The following is an 18715-nucleotide window of genomic DNA, read 5'->3' as shown; positions in this document are numbered from 1 at the left end:
TCGAATGTTTGTTAACGTGAACGGCCAATTGAGCACCGCAATTAACTGTGCATTGCAGGGGAAGGGGTCCATCTTGTGCTTTCAAGTCACTCCGTTTCTCATGATGTGCAGTGTTAACAGCTGTTCGAGAACCCACTCATTTACTCACTCGCTTCCCTATATATTTTTTGCTTGCTTTCATTCACTTGATCAGTAGTTTCCCACTCAGGCGAGTTTTACTCTTTCCTATTTTTCGTGCGCTGCCCTTGCTGATGTCCTCCGCAGTGGGAGCCGCAATGTCCCTTATTGGACAGGATAGTGATGAGGCAAGAGCGGCGGTAAGGCTGCAGCGGGAGCTGAAGCGCAGAAAGGACGCTCTACGAAAACTTGAGAAGAAGATGAAGGCCCTTAAGCCTTCCGACACTGTCTTCCAGGTGACTATGGAGGAAATGGAGAAACTTAAGAACGAGGTGGACCAACTGGAGAAAGGCGTCGCCTCGCAGCAGGAAGAAAAGAAGAGTAGTGTTGAATCGAAATCACCGCGTCGCGGGACCTCGGCGGCTCCCCGCCTAGTTGGATCTCCCAGAAAGGACCCCCTCAAGTCCTTGACACCGAGGGGTGCAGGAGTGAAGACTCCGAAAGCGTTGTCAACACCGCGCATAAGGCGGGATCTGGCCCCCAGTGCGCATACATCCCGACAGAAGGCCGTGAGCAAGGAGGAGAGACGGGCGGGTTATGTGACAGATGACCTGGGCGAGAGAGTGGCTGTTACTGTGAGTGCTGGGACGGCGGGATCACAGATGCGTGATGAGCAACTCTTTGTGGACGTGCAGGCTGTTGTTCAGGAGCACATTGACCGCTCCGTGACAGGCTCACCGTGCGCCATCGTTTCCCCTCGGAACGATATCGACTGTGAGGGAGTGCACTATCAGGTTGCGGAGTTGGCGCTGATGATGGAGTCCATGATGGTTGTTGGAGGAAATGCCCGTACCTTCGCGATGATTGAAGCCTTCAAAGCGTTACTGAAATCGTCTCCGACGTTGTCTGGTTCCACTGTTAACCACTTTCCTTCAAAAGAGTTTGAAAGTCTGATCAAGGTTAATTTCGACTTTCTATGCCGAAGTCGCGCACCGTCTGCAGGTATGACCAACGCTAAGGATTCTTTAGTGCGTCGTGTAGTTGCATTGCTGTCACAGAGAGAGAAGGCGCGGTTTTCGGCGGACGATTTGTTTGCCTCACTAAGATCCGCGCGACTAGAGAGTTCAATGTGTGTTCAATCTACTGCCGTCGGGCGGGATAGGAATGAAACATGCTTCCTTGACATCAGCCCTCGTGATTTGGCACTGAAAGTTTTAGGCGCCATCGAGCGGGAGCTTCAACTCTCCATAAAGAGCATCGTCGAGGATCGCGCAGAACCCCATCTTTCCTCTAACGACACAATTCTTGTGTTTGGTAGGAGTAGTACCGTCGAGCTCATTCTCCTTGCTGCAGCGAATAACCCGCGCCTTGTAAGTAAGCCGAAGGTTATCGTCGTTGATTCAGCTCCACTTTACGAAGGTCGTGCCCTTGCAACGAGGCTTTCGTGCAGCGGCCTTGACGTCACATACGGGCTTATTACGACGTGTTGCACACTCATGCCCAGATGCACTCGCGTTTTTATTGGGGCAGCCGCCGTTCTTCAGAACGGTGATGTGTTTAGCCGCTGTGGCACGGCTGTCGTGGTCTCAAGTGCGAAGCAATTTCGCAAACCCGTTCTGTGCTTCAGTGAGAGCATTAAGTTTGTCCCAGAGGTGTGGCTCGGTAATCTTGGACAAAACACCAGGCTGACCGACATGCGGCAGCCTCACCGCGGCGAGCTCCGAATCCGAAGTCCAGGCAACTGGAGCCCCTTATCGCACGGTAGCCGTGAATTAATGGATGTCAAGAAGGGCTGGGGTCAGTGCAATTCCGGTGGTCTCTCCGGCCGAGGTACGAACGAAGAGCCGTCCCGGTTGCTGCAGACGGATGCCCCACCCAGCTCCGGTTACCTCTATGACCTTACGCCAGCCGCTTACATTGACATGATCATCTGTGAGATGGGGTGCTTGCACACTTCGGCGATTCTTGCAGCGCTGCGTGATCGTGAGGACAGAGATCTTTATTTGATGTCGGCTACGTGAGGAATACCGGCGTTACTAATGTTTCCGACAAAGTTTTATATTCGGCACGTGTCTGGTGACGTATGCATATGTATGCGCATACATGTGTATATACTCCACTAAACGTCACTCAAAAAACACGAAGAAAGGAATAGTTCTTGAGTGTTTTTTCACGTTCGCACTTTCCACGACGTACGGTGGAGTTTGGTTTTCGTTTCGGTTGGATGTCAATCATGACACCACTACCAGCGCTGCTCTTTCCGCTCTGTTTTTTCCCGTTTCCTTTATTTGTTCCCCCCCTCTTGTGCCCCTCTGTGTGTCCGTGTGGATGGACCCATTAATTTTAGCCATTTAACTAAGGTATCTGGCTTTTCGGCCGGTGACCTACGGTAGGCCGCTCAGTCCCAGATGCGTTAGTGGTGTTTTGAGCAAGGTCTACCTTTCCTAAGCTGTTTCACTTGCGTTAGAGCTGCTTTTTTCTTTTTGGAATTATTTCTCCCCTTTTGCTTTACAAATTTGTGGTGCGTATCTAGAGATCTGGACTCTAACTTGTAGCGTTTCACGCTGCTTGTGCGTGTCGTGTACCGTACGATGATCGCCGATAAGTGTGGCAAACAGTTGCCACAGAATGATGCTTTAGTCGGTGCTGGGCCTGTTGTACCTAGTGAAGGCATCGGAATCGTTCAAAGGGTGCCGCCAACGGGCTCTAGGGATGCTCATTCGAACATGGATGATGGTCCACGGATCGCGGATGGCGGAGGAAGTAATGGCCACCAGGCGTCTGCAGATCAAATGCCTCCGGAAGCGGGTAATTGTGGCACTACAGATGGTGAAATTAAAAGGTCTGTTGTAAAGAGGAGGCCGTCCTGGACCCAGTTTTCGAACCCAAATCCAACGTTAGGAGGGGGGTCTTCTTGTGGAGGCGAAAATGACTCGTTATGTGCGCAACAGCACAAGAATGGATCTTGCAGTAAAAGCGGTGATGAAATTGTTGTAGCAACGAATCCGAAGAGCTGTGACGAAGATGAGTTAATGTGTTGCATTTGCTTAGAAGGATACAATGAAGAAAATCCTATTCTCTATGGTGAATGCAAACACCACTTTCACATGCCCTGCCTGATGGCTTGGAAGCAGCGTAGTAATGTTTGCCCCATGTGCGATTCGGAGACCCTGAGAGGCGTTGCGGATGACCAGGAGCCCCCCCCTCGGAGAACGTCACCTACCTCTTTGGATGATCACCTTTCGCCCACAGCGCATCAACGGTATAGTAGGCGCGAGCCGCGCATTCCCAAGATCCCGGGAGTCCGTGGCCATCCCGGTCGTTCCCTTCAGGGAAGGCAGCCAGGCAGCGGTGCACGCCCCACAAATCACCCTCTTGGTGGTGTGTCGGGTGACTCGGGCCATCGTAGTGTAGGCAGCACCGGTAACGGCGGCAGGGCAGCGACGGCGAAGGTTAACCGACAAGTGTCCCCCGCGCAGAATGGCCAGGTCGCAAGCAAGCCTAAACGTTCATTTTTCAGTAGGGTATTTTGCTGTTTTAAACGGTAAGTGATTGAAGGGATGGGACCTTATTATCTTTGCGCGTCACTTTGTTTTCATGTAGCGGTCGCGGTTGGATTGATGTGGCCTTTGATGTACGCAACATGGAATGGTTATTATTCAGTATTGTTCTGGGGGTCACATAAAATTGTGTGTACGCGTATAGGAGAGGAACGTTTCCTTAATTTTTTTCTTGATTTGATTCCTTCAGCGTCTGTTTTCATGCTTCCCTTCTGCGGGTGTTTTGTTCTTATTACTTTGTGCATACCCTTGTTGTTTTGGAGACATCGGCATATCGACACCTCGTTTACCACTGGCCCTTATTGTAAGTTTTTTGGTTGCTTTTCGCTATGGAGGTGTGGGGGCGACATGAAGCGGGAGCAAGCAAAGTATTAGGTGGCAACCACGAAGTCGGGCCATAACTTCCGCCATATTATTTGACACGTTTGCAGTTGTTATTTTTCGCGTTCTCTCACACCTCTTTCCTGCTTTTACCCTTCCATCCGCATCAGCGCTGTCGATGCATGTATACAAATTCAATGTACATCAGGTGCTTGTGCGTGGGTAAAGGGACACCTTTTTTCTTGTGAAGCGGCAAAATATGAGCATATACGTAGGTGTGCGTGGGTGGAAAGGGTTAGATCATTCCTTTGACTTCAACTGTTTTGCATTTTTTTGCGTCCAGAAAAGGATGTATTCACCATCAGCAGTGTGTTGCTATCCAGTTTTTCCACGAAAAATACTCCCTCAATGTCATATTGCGTCTATTGTACACCCGGGTGGGGGGCTCGCCTCCCTTACCGTCTGTTGTCTTAGAACCCTTTAACTCCTGTGGGAACCCATCAAGAAGTTTCACAGGAAACTTTGGGTTCCTTCCGTTTCATATATATATAAATATATTCTTCTGTGTCCCCCACTAATGTTTCCCCTAGGTCCTGTGGAAGGAGATGTGAGTAGGTGGTTATAACAAGGTTAGGTGCTCCAAATTCAGACTCTTCACCCGAACATGCTGTTATTCTCCTTTACACCATGCCACGTGCTCGTCGCCTTGCCTGGGCGGCAACTTACTGCAGATTTATTGTTTTGTTCCTCGGTCAGCTCGCTCCCCTTATCGCAGTTTTTCCTCTCCTGTTTATTTGCATAGAAAGCCCTTTATCGACTCCCCACAAGAATGAACAACACAACCGATACTGTGAAGGCCACCCCAAAGAAGGTTGCAGCCAAAAAGGCTGTCGCTAAGAAGGCTGCTCCAAAAAAGGCTGTCGCTAAGAAGGTTGCTGCCAAAAAGGCTGTCGCTAAGAAGGCTGCTCCCAAAAAGGCTGTCGCCAAGAAGGCTGCCGCCAAAAAGGCTGTCGCTAAGAAGGCTGCCGCCAAAAAGGCTGTCGCCAAGAAGGCTGTCGCCAAAAAGGCTGCCGCTAAGAAGGCGTGAGCGCATCCGCTGCTGCCCGCTATTAGACACGCTATGAGGTTTACCTGAGTGTGGGAGAGAGCTGTCACACGTTTCAGGACGTCCTCGTGCGTCCCTCCAGGACGGAGTTAGATTTTTCCTATCTTACTTGTTTAGTTCCCTTCTACCGTTTGTATTGGATATGTTTCGTTTGTGGGTTGCGTCTTATGTACCGCCATGCGGTGTTGGTGTCGTAGCGTTACAAAGAGCATATCATCCTGATGTGTGGCTATTTTAACTGCCTGTGTATGGTTGTGTTCCAATAGTATTACTGTATGTCTTTTTCCTTTTCGCTTATTTCCTCCAAACTCATTGTATTCTCATGTTCTTTCACATTCATTTTATTTTGCTTTCATTTTTCTCTTTCTCTCTGTGGAAGAAGTCGCAATCTTATCAACACTCGGAAGTATGGCGAAGGCATCTGCTGCTCCCAAAAAGGCTGTCGCTAAGAAGGCAGCTCCCAAGAAAGCTGTGGCTAAGAAGGCTGCTCCAAAGAAGGCTGTCGCTAAGAAGGCTGCTCCAAAGAAGGCTGTCGCTAAGAAGGCTGCTCCCAAAAAGGCTGTCGCTAAGAAGGCTGCTCCCAAAAAGGTTGCCCCCAAGAAGGTTGCCGGCAAGAAGGCCGCCGCTAAGAAGGCGTGAGCGCATCCGCTGCTGCCCGCTATTAGACAAGCTATGAGGTTTACCTGAGTGTGGGAGAGAGCTGTCACACGTTTCAGGACGTCCTCGTGCGTCCCTCCAGGACGGAGTTAGATTTTTCCTATCTTTTTTGTTTAGTTCCCTTCTACCGTTTGTATTGGATATGTTTCGTTTGTGGGTTGCGTCTTATGTACCGCCATGCGGTGTTGGTGTCGTAGCGTTGCAGAGAGCGTGTATTCTTGATGTTACTGTTTTTAGTTTCATTTTTCCCTTTGTATAAAGTATTCTGACTTATATGCATGTGGTAAAGTTGTTGTTGAGACACAATGTGGGAGGAAGAAGCCTTGCGTTTGATCTGCGTGCGGTGAACCTCGTTTCTCATCCCAAACGTTCGACATGTGGCGGTGAAGACGCGTTTCTTTCAATGTCGGAAGTACAGTGTGTTTTTGATGGTGTGAGCTGGTGGAAGGAATATGCTGGTGTTGATTCCGGTCTTTATAGTGCTGCGTTGGCGAAGTTTATGTATTCTTTTGTGGAAGATGATGCATTGGGTTCGTTGCCGTTATCCTCGTGTGAACTGTTGCAGCGTGCCTATGACGCCTGCTTGTCGGATGAGATTCACGGTACTTCGACTGCTCTTGTGGCTACGTTGCAGCGCCCTTGTTGTGCCGCCGATGCGTCTTGTTCCGTTAGTGCGAAGTTTAGTAATTGTATGTTGGATGTGTGCAGTATTGGTGATTGTACGTCGATGATAATTCGCGATGGCAGGATCGTTTTTGTGTCCGATGAACAGATGCATTCTTTTGATTATCCTTTTCAGCTAGGGCAGGGTAGTGCCGACATTCCTGTGCATTCGCTGCAATATCGTGTTGTTGTGCGGCCCGGGGACGTGCTACTTTTGGGCAGCGATGGTATCTTTGATAACGTTTTTAAACATGATATCGCGGAGCTGGTGTGGAAATTTGTAGGTCCTGTGTGTGGGAGGTATGCGTTAGATTTTGATCGGCCATCTCAATATGATGTTGCAACTAAAATAATCCCACCTGATGACGTCCTGAGGGCCCTTTCCGCTGGGGTGGATGAAGTTGTGCGGGTGGCTAGTGCAAATGCGCGTGATGTCAAGTGCAATACGCCATACTCTAATAAAGCAATTGAGAATGGAGCCAACTACCGAGGTGGAAGGCTTGATGATATGACATTGCTCGGATCGATCATTGATGAGAAGTTTGACCTGGACAGAAGTGTGCAACTCGCTGAAAGCGGAGTATTGCTCCCTACCCCTTACAGGGATTGGCCTTGAAATCCTTTTTGCGGTGCTTTTATTTTTTCGCACTTCGGAGTTTGGAGGCCCGTTTTGTGTTGCTGCGGTGTGAATTGTTCTTTGGTTGTGTAACCAATGCCGGCAACATTCATTTGCGTTGTACCTGTCTCGCCTACCCATATGAGGTCGTACCCACTATGGGGGTAGGGGCTGTCTCCTTCGATGTACGGTGGACCGCCACTAAGGGGATGCCCCTCTTTCGTTTCACTGGTTTGAGTTTATTTTTATCTTCATGATTATATGGTAACTAGCCCACGCTTTCGCTTCCGTTACCATCCTGAACATAGTAATCACGCGGTACCAATAACGTTGTGGTTGGTGCTTTCTGTTACAGTTGTGCTGTTCGCACGCTGTTAGGGTTGCTACTTTTCCCCATCTCTGATCCCTTCATATGCGCTGTTTTAACTTGGTGTAGTGATTCTTCTGTACCTCCCGGTGCCATTAAATCAATCTTTCTCGTCATATTTGTTTCGGACCAGCAGAAACATAAGTTACGTTGCTGTTATGTTTTTTCGTTCTTTTACATTTTTTTTATGTTGTCGCTCCGCACCTTCTTTGTTTTCGATGTGTCGCGTATGTTTGTGTGGAATTGAGAGTAGCCTCGACGAAAGATATTGTTATTGCGCGATGCTCCTTCTTCATTATTTATTTTTTCGTCGTTTCTCGCTTTTCTTCTATTCGCTTTCCTTCAGGTCGACCCCCCCCTCCGGCGCCCACGTTCCTAGCCGTATGCGTCGTATCATATCTGATGCGTGTGACTTATTTCCCTTTGGAAATAAGGGGTGTCCTGAAGCTGCAGAAGAAGGTGCGTGAGTGTTTACATTTTGTATTATGAAAGAAAAAAAATGTCTTTGACTTCTGATGGATGTTGGCATATATATATATATTTTTTTGCAGTCCTCACCTGGGAGTCCACTCCCGCACCACCCCTTTTTATGCTGTATTTGTTTCGTTACGTTATCCCGTTTCTTTCTGCACTTTTTGCTCTCTGGGTTCTGGTGGGGTTGAGGGATGGTGAGCCAGTTACGGTGTGAGGGGGAGTAGAGAGGGAAGCCATCTGCTTCTGTAATCGTTGCCAGTTGCGGCCTCTTCAGCAAAAAAAAAAAAACAACGTATGAGCGGTTGTGGCAGGAAGCACCGTGCAAAGCATCTTACGCGACAGTTCCTCGATGCATCCGCGTGGTGTGGACTTGGGGAAGGAGAAGTTTTAGCGGTCTGTACGGAGGCGCCTCAAGGTCAACATGTGCGTGTCATCTTTGTGGAGCCACCACTCTCCGCGGGCACGGACGCTGCTACTGTAGAAAAACATAACGGAGCGAGCCCTAGCGCAGACAAGGCGGAAGAGCATCTCGTGTTTATCCCCGGAAAGTTTCGAAAGGTCATTTGGCTCGCGGTGCGCGACATTGTTGTTGTGGCGGATCGCTCGACGGTTGCCTCTAAACCGTCGCCGGACCAACTAAAGCATTTCTTCCGTGAGCAGCCCGAGTGGAAGAGACTAGTAGGTGCTGTCCAGGACTACGTGGAAAGGAATAGACGAGAGATGGAACAGCAGCCGCAGTACGCCAAAACGGTGCATACCACGACGTCGACTCTTCCCAAAGTGGCGCACCCTCTGCCTTCATGTGAGGGGCATCAGTCAAGTGTGGAGGGTAGCAGCGATATCGGCGAGTTGGAGCATATGAACCCTAACAGGAATAACATACGACACAAGGTGCCATTTTTCTTTGGTGAAGAGGAGGAGGAGGAAGAAGGAGGGGAGGAGGAGGGAAGTGATGAGGAAACTGGTATTGAGTAGGATTCATCCACAAGCATGACCTGGTGCGTTACTTTTTCCCCTTTTAGTTCTCCGTTTTAGTTCTAAATTCACTTGGTGCTGGGGATGAGGTGCGGCTCAATATGTCTGTTTCTCTGCTGCTGTGTGAGTCATCGGACTTTATTATGAATTCACAATGTTATCGTATTTTCTCAGAGAGCTGCATGGAATCGACATACATGAAACTCGGCACGTGTAAGGAAAGGACTGTTCATTTCTTGGATGTCCTCATTTTTTTTTTTTTGTGTGTAACCGGAGGTGCATGGAGAGGGAATCTGTGATAGCCGTGCGCCAAAGAGTTCCCGTGGTGTCATTTTCGACATGGGTAGTAATACGAAACGCGTCAAAAAGGATGGACTTTCCTCTACAAGATGGCACTTTGCACCAACGAGGAGCTGTTAGTCCGCCACCTGTCTATATTGCAGGGCATGCAAATACGATATGTGTGGTGCGTATGGATACATATGCTTGTTGGTACGACCTTGAATGACTAGCATTGGGATCGGTTTATATTATTTCTTACCGTGTAGCCCCTAGCGTGTAATGCTGCCATACGGCTATATCATGTCCACTCGTTGCGCTTAACGACCTTTGAGTTGTGTATGTATTTTCTTACCTTTAATACGTTTTGCATTGTTTTTTTCGTGTCCATATTAAAAATGAATGTTTAGTAGAAAAATCAGTCGGAGGTTGTTTTACCACTTTTGTGCCCCAGTTGTGCGGAACCTGTGGGAGCGCGCTTGCACCACGAAAGGAAAGGAAGGACGGGTATATATTTTTTTTCAAGTTTCTGTTGGCTATGCTGGAACTGGACGGACGCACGCTAACTTTCGAGCAGTTTCGTGAGTGTTGTCTCAAACCCAATCTCCCTGCCATCATTCGCCATGCTGCAGTAGACAGTACTACTAACTCTGTTGGAGGCTCCGGCCCGTCTCCGTACTTTTCACCTCTGGGCGACATGCAGTCGCACCTTTCGCCAATTGGTGTAGTAAACCTTTTCGGTGGGGATCATGTGGTTCCTGCGACTGAGAGCCCCGCTACTGTGGCTTCCGATTCTCTGAAGGACGGCATAAGCGAAGGTCACATGAAATGTAGCAAGCTGAGATTATTTGAAGTCATTGAACGCTGGAGGGGCAGCCCAACTTTGGTGTATGTGAAAGACTGGCACATGCAGTCTGATCTCGAGGCGGTGTCGTCTTGTGTGGGTGCGCCCGACCTGCGGGGTGTTTCATCTGTTGTTGCCTCTGATGCTGAAGAAGGGAATGCGGCAGTGTGTAGCGGTCGCCGCGCGGTTGTGCATGGCGGCAATCTCTATTGCGTTCCATGTTATCTAGGCCCGGATTGGATGGATGAGTTTTGCAGGTTTTCGCAACATGGTGATTCAAAATACCGCTACTTTGGCGAGGAGGAGAGTGATTATCGTTTTGCTTACATTGGACCGCCCAGAAGCTGGACACCGTTACATTTTGATGTTTTTGGAACTTATTCATGGTCGTTGAACGTCTGCGGTGAGAAGTTGTGGTTTTTCCCCACCCCTGAGGGCAACCAAACGTTGCTGCGGGGTGGACTTCATGGAGTCGCTCTTGCGCCAGACATCCGCACAACCGCTGGTGCCGAGTTATGGACAGTCACGCAGTATCCAGGTGATCTTGTATTTGTACCAAGCTGCTATTTGCATCAAGTGCATAACGTAAAAGGATCATGTTTCACTTTACCACAAACTAGAGAGACTGCGAACGTTGCGGCTACTAGCTGTGAGGGGATAGAATCCGTTTCTACTCCCAACGAAAGTGTTGTGGACTTGGTTATCTCCATCAATCATAACTGGTGTAACGAGTGGTGCGTGGAGAGGATGGTGGACGCCTTCTGTAGGGACGCAAATCGACTTTGGATGCTTCTGGGAGATGAGGTGCGTTTGACGTTATTTGGTGATGATGTTGGTGCGTGGCACGACCATGTGGAGAACTTACTCATGGGTGGGACAAACTGGAACTTCGGGTGCATTCGTAGTTTTCTAGTATATCGGCTGCAGGTACTCCGGTCGTCGGGCCCAACCACCGCTGAAGGAGATAATGTACGGCGACTTGTCGAGTCGTGCTTAGGAAAAGTGAACGAAACGGAAATGCGTGTTGCTCATTGCGTGAGGGGGTGACACATCTTTTACGAAGCGAAAAGACGATTGTCTATTGGGTAATGGTTTGATGTCAGTCACTATCAAGGTACAAACGTGACTCTGTGTAAAGACTCGCTGCTTTGCTGTGTTCTCACAGCTTCCCTCTTTGTGTGGACTGGCGCTATCTGCAAAAAACGAGGTCTCTTTGCTGCGTTTTTCTTTCTTTTTTTTCCTTACATTCATCGTATTGGATGGTTGGGTTGACACCACCACTAGCTATTTTATGACCACACGCGCATTTCTTTGTCTTTTTCCCTCCTCAGCCCTCACATTTGCTGGCGGTTGTCCGCTGTTCTTTGGAACTCCTGGTGATTCTTTGTGTATGTGCAACTCAGTGATGTATTTGCGGAAGTTGGGGCGTTTTTTGTTCCACTTATTTAGTTTCTGTCGATGTTTATGTTTTACAAGGTCTTCACATGCGTTGACACAGCTGAGGGGTGACCTTTTCCTGTTCTCTGTTCATTTTTATTTTGTTATTTTGGGATCAGTTTTGTTTGTTTGAACACATAGTGAGTTTACGAGTGAAATACCGTTAACTGGGTAACATGCAGCGGTTGTCCTGGCGCAGATGCGGCCCCATATGAGCTACCCCGCATGTGCCTGGACCTGCGTGTTGGTGTTGATTAAATGAGTCCTTTTGATATGAATGCTTTCCCCCCCCCCCATATGCTCGTGTGATCGCTGTATTTTTGTTCGGGTGTGCAGGTGCCGTTTTTGTTTTTTTTTTTTGCTGTTTCGTGCCTATGCGTGACCGTTGCTATGGGCGTAGCCTTTTTTTGGTACGAGGAGCCTGTGTGGAAGGTTTTTATTTCCCTTTTTTTAAAACTATTTTTTTTCTTAAGTTTACTCCCCTTTCATGAAAGACAAGGGGGTGAGATGAATGGGGTTGACGCACTAAAGACAATGGTTTTGCGCAGTGGTGAAGGCTAGAGGCCAGCATAATTAAAGTTTCCCTAGCAGTTCTTGCCTGAGGGCGAATTTTGTATGTCACGCGGTTTGTTGAAACTAATCTTGCACTGTTGTGTGTGTGCATGTGCGTGAGCAGTGGATTGTGTAGTGTACTGAACTATTTACTGCAGTCTGCAGAGTTCCTATTATTTCACATAAAGTATTGTTATTTGTTTTTGGACATTTTTTTCTTATATTTTCTTTCTCGGGAATATCATTACTGCTGGGTTGGCTAACCAGCCGAATTATTTATTTTTATCACCCCTTCCTCCCTCCCTTCCTTACACTTTTTTTTTTTTGTACCTCACATGTAGCAAGATTGGAATAGAAACTACCGACTCTACGTGTATGTCTCTGCAAGCCGTTGGCTGGCTGAGCACAAAACTTGGCATTAACATTGGCGGCCGCGGAGCCTCTGGCGATGGTTCCACGTTAGAATCTCGTCCAGGATCCGCTGGTGCGTCAAGGATAGACACATGCTTGCACAAATTGACGGATGTTGTTTTTGGTTCCGGTGATAACAGCCACGGGGGTGTGGGAAACCTCGGTTTGGACGCTCCTTTCAGTGGGGCATGCAACAGTGGTGCCCACAGTGCGTGTAACAGTGATAAGGTAGAGTTGGACGAAAACGGTCTCCCCGTGTCGAAGAACTGGTACTACTTTGATAAGGAGCTAAATCGCTGGAACGTGAGCCCCGATGCACCGGAGAGTATAAAGGCTGAGTTCCAGCAGCGCTTGCAGGAGGAGGAACTTGAGCGTTCAGGGGAAAAGGTCGTTCCGCTGCCGCCACCGCCACCAATGCAACGCGGGTCATCGTCTTTTGTGGGGGCGCCACTGTCCAGCGTGAACCAAGGTGGTCAGCCATTTGTTTCTGGTCTGTCGCAGCAACCGGGTTCGTATGGTCATGGTCCATTTGGTACGCAGCGATCTACTGGGAATATTCCTCACCGGCCGCAGTACGCCCTTCCGGACTACTTCGCTACGACTTCAGCACCGACGCCGGGTCCAGAATCTTACTCTCAGGTTGCTCAACAACATTTTTCCAGTGGTCCGCAGCATCCACCTTATGGTTCAGACATGGTGAATGCAACTAATTTAGGATGTAGTCCGTTTCCCCAGCAGATGTACCCGCAAAGTGTACCGCATCCACCAACGGTGCAACAACCACCATTATCACCGCAACACACATACCAACAACAATTTAGTTATCAATCTCAGCAACCTTCAGCAGTTCATCATCCTATGGCAAGTGTGGCAAGTGGTGGGAACCATATGCCATTGAACCCCGATAGCAACCAAACTCAATGGCAGCTGCCGCCGCCAACCTTCTAATACATTAAAAGACCAACCTTAAATTAAGTGTGTGTGTGTGTGGGTTCGTCTTTTTTTTTTTTTGTGTGTGTGTGTGTTCGCGTTTGTGTGGGGAGCGAGGGAGTGTTCGGAGACGGAAATTAAGATATGCGGGGAAAGTAGTGCTGTTGAGTGTGGGGGTTGCTGGAGGAACATTATGCCGATAAAATATGTCGATACGTGTTTGTCAGGTTATACGTGTCTTTTTTTTTTTTTGCTCTCTGAGAATTTTTATGATGGTGCTTTTCGTTTCCGACATGTACGAACAACCACTTTTCCCGAGTCCTCCTCAAGTGTATGGGTTGAGGTGGGGTTTGAATCAATTTTTTGTTGTTACGTTTACTCATTGTGGCGGAGCTACCTAACTTTACTTTAGCATTTCCCCCTATTTCTTCCTTGTTTTTCGTCTTTTTTTTTCCACGTTGGTAGATTCCAAGTGGGAATTTGAAGAACAACGCAAAAAGTAGGAGAGAGCCAGTTAGCTGAAAGGGTAAGTTGGAGGAATTTGAGTCGAAATAAAGAAAAGAATATTTTTTATTATCATTTGTTGCAACGCCGTCACCGACAGCAATATCAGAGAGGGGTTCTTTACTGCTTGACGTGGAGGGTACAAGGTAAGAGAGGACAGGCCCATTCATCATCATATATATTACACATTTATTCGAGTAAGTTCGTGGTGAGTTACTGCAGATGGACTTACAACAGGGTGACGGCATGGAGGAAGATATTTATGCTTCATTTGAACCGGAGATGCAAGATGCGTTCGGTGACATGGCGCAGGGCGGGACTCAGGGCTTCCCACGAGGCATGCCAGCTGGTGCCAATGGAGGTCCTGGAGGAGTGAAGAACCCGCTCATGCAGGCGCCTCCGTCAAAGTGGGGTGGAGAGAGCGGTGGCTCAGCGTGGGGCGTTCCCGGTAGCCGCTTAGAAAACTTTGGCGGAGCTGCGGCCCGACCCATGACGTCCAACCGCGGAGTTGGCTTTAATGCAGCGAAGGGACGCAATGTTAATGGTGCAGTGTTTGACCCAACAGGACAGGGCCGTACGGCAATGGCAATGGGGCCGGCACCACCACTCAAGAAGCGGGGGGAGAACAGCCCCGAGGAGCAGTGCGTGGAAATTGAAAAAATGACGCACAAACTCATTGAGGAGAGCGCTGTATTGGCACTGCGCAAAGACTACGGAGGCGCATTAGAGAAGGCGAAAGAAGCCGGTAAGAAGGAGCGCTTCCTCTGCAAGCAGCGTGAGAACTTGGGCCTTGCGGATCAAATCAACTCTGACCTCACTTACGCCGTGCACTTTAACCTAGCGGTTCAGTACCAGAACCACCAAATGTATACCGAGGCACTGAACACATATAATTTAATTATCCGCAATCTGCAGTTTCCATATGCTTCACGGCTTCGGGTAAATATGGGAAATATTTACGCCGCGCAAAATAAGTATTTGCTTGCCATTAAAATGTACCGAATGACGTTGGACGAGACTCCGTCGGCTTCCAAGGAACTGCGCTATAAACTTATGAGAAACGTTGGCAATGCGTTTGTGAAACTTGGGCAGTATCGCGATGCGGTGAGCAGTTACGAAGCCATTATGGAAGGGAACGGTGACATCGACGCGGCCTTTAACCTCCTTTTGTGTTACTATGCATTGGGTGAAACCGAGCGGATGAAGCGGACATTCCAGAAAATGTTAACATTTAAAACACTCGGTGCGGAAGGGGAAGACGAAATCGAGGAGGGGGAAAAGGATGTTCTCGTAGACGACTCTTTGCGGGAGAAGATTAAGGAGGAACGTACACACTTTCTTTACTGTATTATGACGGCTGCTCGGTTGATTGCCCCCGTCATCGAAAAGGATTGGCGTGCTGGGTATGATTACTTAATTGAACGTCTCCGCCATTACGAGATGCGTGACTCCTCGTCGCATTTGGCAAGTGAATTGGAGATGTGCAAATGCCTCTACTACCTGAAGCATAACAGTTACAAGGAAGCTACCGAGGGACTGAAGGCTTTCGAGAAGAAGGATAAGTTACTGCGGGCGCGAGCGGCAACGAATTTAGCATACTTGTACTTCCTTGAAGGGGATTATGAAAGTGGCGAGAGGTATAGCGATATGAGTCTTGAAGCAAACCGTTACAATGCAAGAGCGCTTGTTAACAAGGGAAATTTCTTCTTCATCAAAGCTGATTATGAAAAGGCACGAACTTACTACAATGATGCGCTTGCCGTTGAGGCCGACAACATTGAAGCTATATATAACCTCGGACTCACAGCGAAGCGGCTTGGCTTGTACGAGGAAGCCTTGAAGATGTTCAAGCGGGGCCAGTTGCTAGTTGATAGCCATGAAATTGTATATCAGATTGCTGATATCAGCGATCTAGTGAGCAGTCCTGCCACCTCTGAGTGGTTTAATAGGCTTGTTGGCCGTGTTCCGACCGATCCTAATATTTTGGCACGTATGGGTTCCCTCTACGCTCGCGAAGGGGACGACAGTCAAGCGTTCCATTATTATTTGGAGGCTTATCGCTACTTCCAGGTGAATATGGATGTTATCTCTTGGCTTGGTGCTTACTTTGTGAAGAATGAGGTGTACGACAAGGCCATTCAATTCTTTGAGCGTGCCTCACAAATTCAACCACAGGAGGTGAAGTGGCAACTCATGGTCGCCTCGTGTCACCGCCGCCGCGGAGATTACGTGCAGGCCAAGCGACTCTACGAGGCGCTTCACCGTAAGTACCCGGAGAACCTTGAGTGCTTGCGGTATCTGGTTCACCTATGTAAGGATGCTGGTTTGATCGATGAAGCAAATGAGTGGTTCATGAAAGTAAAGAAATTAGAAGAGCGCCGCCAGGTGGAAGACAGTGCCGTGAGTGGCGGCGCTGACGACGATGACGGTGCAAAGACGGTTTCACCCACTAGCGCGGCCCCCGGTGCAGCCGCCACCGGACGACGCGCAACAGTTGGGCTGGGCGATAAGTCGACCTTGTCAGGTGCCGATGAGGACGACATCGTGGGTGAGTCGCAGTCCTCGGTGGCCCGCAAAAAGGCGGTGCAAAGCAGTGGAGATGAAATTGACCTCCCGGGAATATAGAAAGGATATGCGCGTAGAGGAACAAAAAGGGGTTGGAAACACATACGAACTGGCGCCTGCGTTGGCCAAGGGGGGATTTATTGAAATGTTTGCATATACGCCTGTACATATATATGTAATATATATATATATATATATATATATATATATAGACGACAATGATACGTGTGCTCGCTTTAGTGGAGGAGGGCAAAGGAAAAGAAAAAAAAAAGAATAGTGTTACTGGAAAAAAAAAATAGTTATGGTCATCATTTCTTTAGAATTAATGAAGAAAAGAATCACGATCAAGGACTTGAAAACTTCCAGGAGAAAATCCTGGTCATACTTGCTTCGCTTGTCCCTCCGGCATACCAGCGTTTGGTAGTGTTTTGTGTTGTTGCTGATCGTACAGTGGGTTGGTGCTGGTGCATTTAAATTTTGTCTGAATTCTCCTCCCTTTCATTTTATTCATTATATATATATATATATATATGCGTATACATACGTAGTGAATAAGATAAACAAAGGTCCCCCTTTCCCTTTGGTTTTGCTGAGCAAATGCGCCGTGCCGCTTTTTTTTTTTTCCACTCACAGTTTGCTTTTCCTTCTCTTTTTGTTGCCGCTGTGGGTTTGACGCAGTGCCGTGTGCCCGGGAAACTCCTCCACACCCGACGGAGCTGTGTATGCGTCTGACAGGACTGAGAGAGAAAGAAAAAGGCGCATGGTTGGATATGAAGTAGATGCAGTTATCTTTTTCTTTTTGAGTATGTGGAACTCCAAGCTGCTTCATATCCAACCATGCGACCCACACTTATGTTCGCAAATATACTGCCGCGCATTTTGGGTTTGAGTGTCACATAGAGCCTGAACGGAGGAAGAGGAGGAATACGAGCAGACATACAAGAAATATGTGAACAGGGCATATGATACATTTGCCAATAAATCAATCTTTGTTTAGAGAAAACTTCCGTTTGCAAGATGGTGTTTAGCTCTTCAGTGGCGAGGGCAAGAAAGTACATACACGCGGCAACATTAGCAAACCACAAACGACAGGTTGTGTGATGTTTGGATTCTTCCACTGTTTTTATTTCTCTCTCGTTAGCATTTTTAGTTATGATTACTTCCCCTTCTTGTCTTTTTTTTAATCTTTTCTTTTTCTTTCCCTTTTCTTCTTGTTTACGCGTAGTGTCCCCTTCTCTGTTTGTAGGCTATAGCCAAATTTGCTGTGCCTGCGTCGTGAGACAATCGCTTCATGGGCGAATTCCAGTTTCATGACGAAGATGCGGAGGCAGCGGTGATATTTGTCTCATTTCAAACACTTTTATCGCAAGAATGTGTGGGTTTCATAGACAATGTACGAAGCCACGTCCCCGTCGAGGGCCATTACCTTGCTATCGGTCATCCATGGGGACCACCAAATCAAAATGAAATTCTTTACGATGGTGGGTTTGCTTACATGCCTTCCTGCCGTGATTTCTGCTGCCAGAAGAAGTCTGTGGAGGATTGGATGCGGAGGGTGAAATATATTCACGGCATTGCGCCAAACATAGGGAAAGAGGATATATCAAAGTTAAAAGATTCTAGTGGAATAAAGAAGGCGCAGACAAATTTCCTGGAGGCTCAGCAGAAGGGTGACAAGAACTGGTTGCCGTGCAGGGGCAATCCAGATAGACTTGTGGAACAATTATTCGAAGCTATGGATGCTGTCCAAAGTTTTAGATACAGACATGCAACTCCCCTCCACACTGGCGCTGTTGTTTTTCTAACGACACGCGATACGTTGAACATGGCACGCGTTTCTATTCATTGGTTGTTAAGCCAACAACCTGATGACTCCATGTTGTACACCGTGCAAGCGATTGAGGACATAATCCCCGCGTGTAGCCCGCTTGTTGACGCGGAAGAGCGAGCCAGCCCAAATATGGAAGAACGCTGTCCTATACATTCGGATCGTCGCAATCAACCTGGCAATTTGTACAGGTGCTGCCGCGCAGAGACAGGAATACTTCGTCGCGTGGCAGAGCGTTTAGGCGATTACATCAGTAGCCTCGTTGCAGAGGACGAACCTGAAGTCGTGTATCCACTGCAACCTTCTGTGGATTGTGAAAGTGATGAGAGCGATTGATTGTGTGAACATGTGGCGTGGTGTCGTGGTATTTCGAAGAATTGTCTCGACTTCATTCGCTTTTTTGTTTTATTTCACTCGTTTTTTTAAATCTTTACAATTATGGTGCTGGTAATGGATCATGCCGTTTAATTACAGAGAAGGAAGGAACCTGTGTGTGTAGGTGCAAGCACA

The 18715-nt window shown here is 48.1% G+C and overlaps 11 protein-coding genes across 11 annotated transcripts; 10 read left to right on the top strand and 1 right to left on the bottom strand.

Moving 5' to 3' along the window:
* Positions 1–251: 251 nt before the first annotated feature.
* TbgDal_XI1960 (eIF-2B GDP-GTP exchange factor) lies at positions 252–2138 on the top strand (the record flags this gene model as incomplete). The annotated part of the gene is made up of 1 exon (XM_011781041.1): positions 252–2138. The coding sequence occupies one exon, from the start codon at positions 252–254 to the stop codon at positions 2136–2138; it is 1887 nt and encodes a 628-aa protein (XP_011779343.1).
* Positions 2139–2708: 570 nt separating this feature from the next.
* TbgDal_XI1950 (hypothetical protein, conserved) lies at positions 2709–3665 on the top strand (the record flags this gene model as incomplete). Its single annotated transcript, XM_011781040.1, has 1 exon — positions 2709–3665. The coding sequence occupies one exon, from the start codon at positions 2709–2711 to the stop codon at positions 3663–3665; it is 957 nt and encodes a 318-aa protein (XP_011779342.1).
* Positions 3666–3677: 12 nt separating this feature from the next.
* On the top strand, positions 3678–4052 carry TbgDal_XI1940 (hypothetical protein, unlikely; the record flags this gene model as incomplete). The annotated part of the gene is made up of 1 exon (XM_011781039.1): positions 3678–4052. One exon carries the CDS (start codon positions 3678–3680, stop codon positions 4050–4052), a length of 375 nt encoding a protein of 124 aa, XP_011779341.1.
* A 1982-nt stretch (positions 4053–6034) lies between these two features.
* TbgDal_XI1930 (protein phosphatase 2C, putative) lies at positions 6035–7039 on the top strand (the record flags this gene model as incomplete). Its single annotated transcript, XM_011781038.1, has 1 exon — positions 6035–7039. One exon carries the CDS (start codon positions 6035–6037, stop codon positions 7037–7039), a length of 1005 nt encoding a protein of 334 aa, XP_011779340.1.
* Positions 7040–7564: 525 nt separating this feature from the next.
* Positions 7565–7873, top strand: TbgDal_XI1920 (hypothetical protein, unlikely; the record flags this gene model as incomplete). Its single annotated transcript, XM_011781037.1, has 1 exon — positions 7565–7873. The coding sequence occupies one exon, from the start codon at positions 7565–7567 to the stop codon at positions 7871–7873; it is 309 nt and encodes a 102-aa protein (XP_011779339.1).
* A 301-nt stretch (positions 7874–8174) lies between these two features.
* On the top strand, positions 8175–8855 carry TbgDal_XI1910 (hypothetical protein, conserved; the record flags this gene model as incomplete). Its single annotated transcript, XM_011781036.1, has 1 exon — positions 8175–8855. One exon carries the CDS (start codon positions 8175–8177, stop codon positions 8853–8855), a length of 681 nt encoding a protein of 226 aa, XP_011779338.1.
* Positions 8856–9672: 817 nt separating this feature from the next.
* Positions 9673–11025, top strand: TbgDal_XI1900 (hypothetical protein, conserved; the record flags this gene model as incomplete). Its single annotated transcript, XM_011781035.1, has 1 exon — positions 9673–11025. One exon carries the CDS (start codon positions 9673–9675, stop codon positions 11023–11025), a length of 1353 nt encoding a protein of 450 aa, XP_011779337.1.
* A 1317-nt stretch (positions 11026–12342) lies between these two features.
* On the top strand, positions 12343–13326 carry TbgDal_XI1890 (hypothetical protein, conserved; the record flags this gene model as incomplete). The annotated part of the gene is made up of 1 exon (XM_011781034.1): positions 12343–13326. The coding sequence occupies one exon, from the start codon at positions 12343–12345 to the stop codon at positions 13324–13326; it is 984 nt and encodes a 327-aa protein (XP_011779336.1).
* A 708-nt stretch (positions 13327–14034) lies between these two features.
* On the top strand, positions 14035–16437 carry TbgDal_XI1880 (intraflagellar transport protein IFT88, putative; the record flags this gene model as incomplete). The annotated part of the gene is made up of 1 exon (XM_011781033.1): positions 14035–16437. The coding sequence occupies one exon, from the start codon at positions 14035–14037 to the stop codon at positions 16435–16437; it is 2403 nt and encodes an 800-aa protein (XP_011779335.1).
* Positions 16438–16756: 319 nt separating this feature from the next.
* TbgDal_XI1870 (hypothetical protein, unlikely) lies at positions 16757–17206 on the bottom strand (the record flags this gene model as incomplete). The annotated part of the gene is made up of 1 exon (XM_011781032.1): positions 16757–17206. The coding sequence occupies one exon, from the start codon at positions 17204–17206 to the stop codon at positions 16757–16759; it is 450 nt and encodes a 149-aa protein (XP_011779334.1).
* Positions 17207–17668: 462 nt separating this feature from the next.
* Positions 17669–18541, top strand: TbgDal_XI1860 (T. brucei spp.-specific protein; the record flags this gene model as incomplete). The annotated part of the gene is made up of 1 exon (XM_011781031.1): positions 17669–18541. The coding sequence occupies one exon, from the start codon at positions 17669–17671 to the stop codon at positions 18539–18541; it is 873 nt and encodes a 290-aa protein (XP_011779333.1).
* Positions 18542–18715: the final 174 nt, after the last annotated feature.

Source organism: Trypanosoma brucei, chromosome 11, assembly GCF_000210295.1.
Source record: "Trypanosoma brucei gambiense DAL972 chromosome 11, complete sequence".
Classification (NCBI taxonomy): Eukaryota; Euglenozoa; class Kinetoplastea; order Trypanosomatida; family Trypanosomatidae; genus Trypanosoma; species Trypanosoma brucei.
Note: the sequence above shows the minus strand (reverse complement) of the source record. Positions and strands in the feature narration are given on the sequence as shown.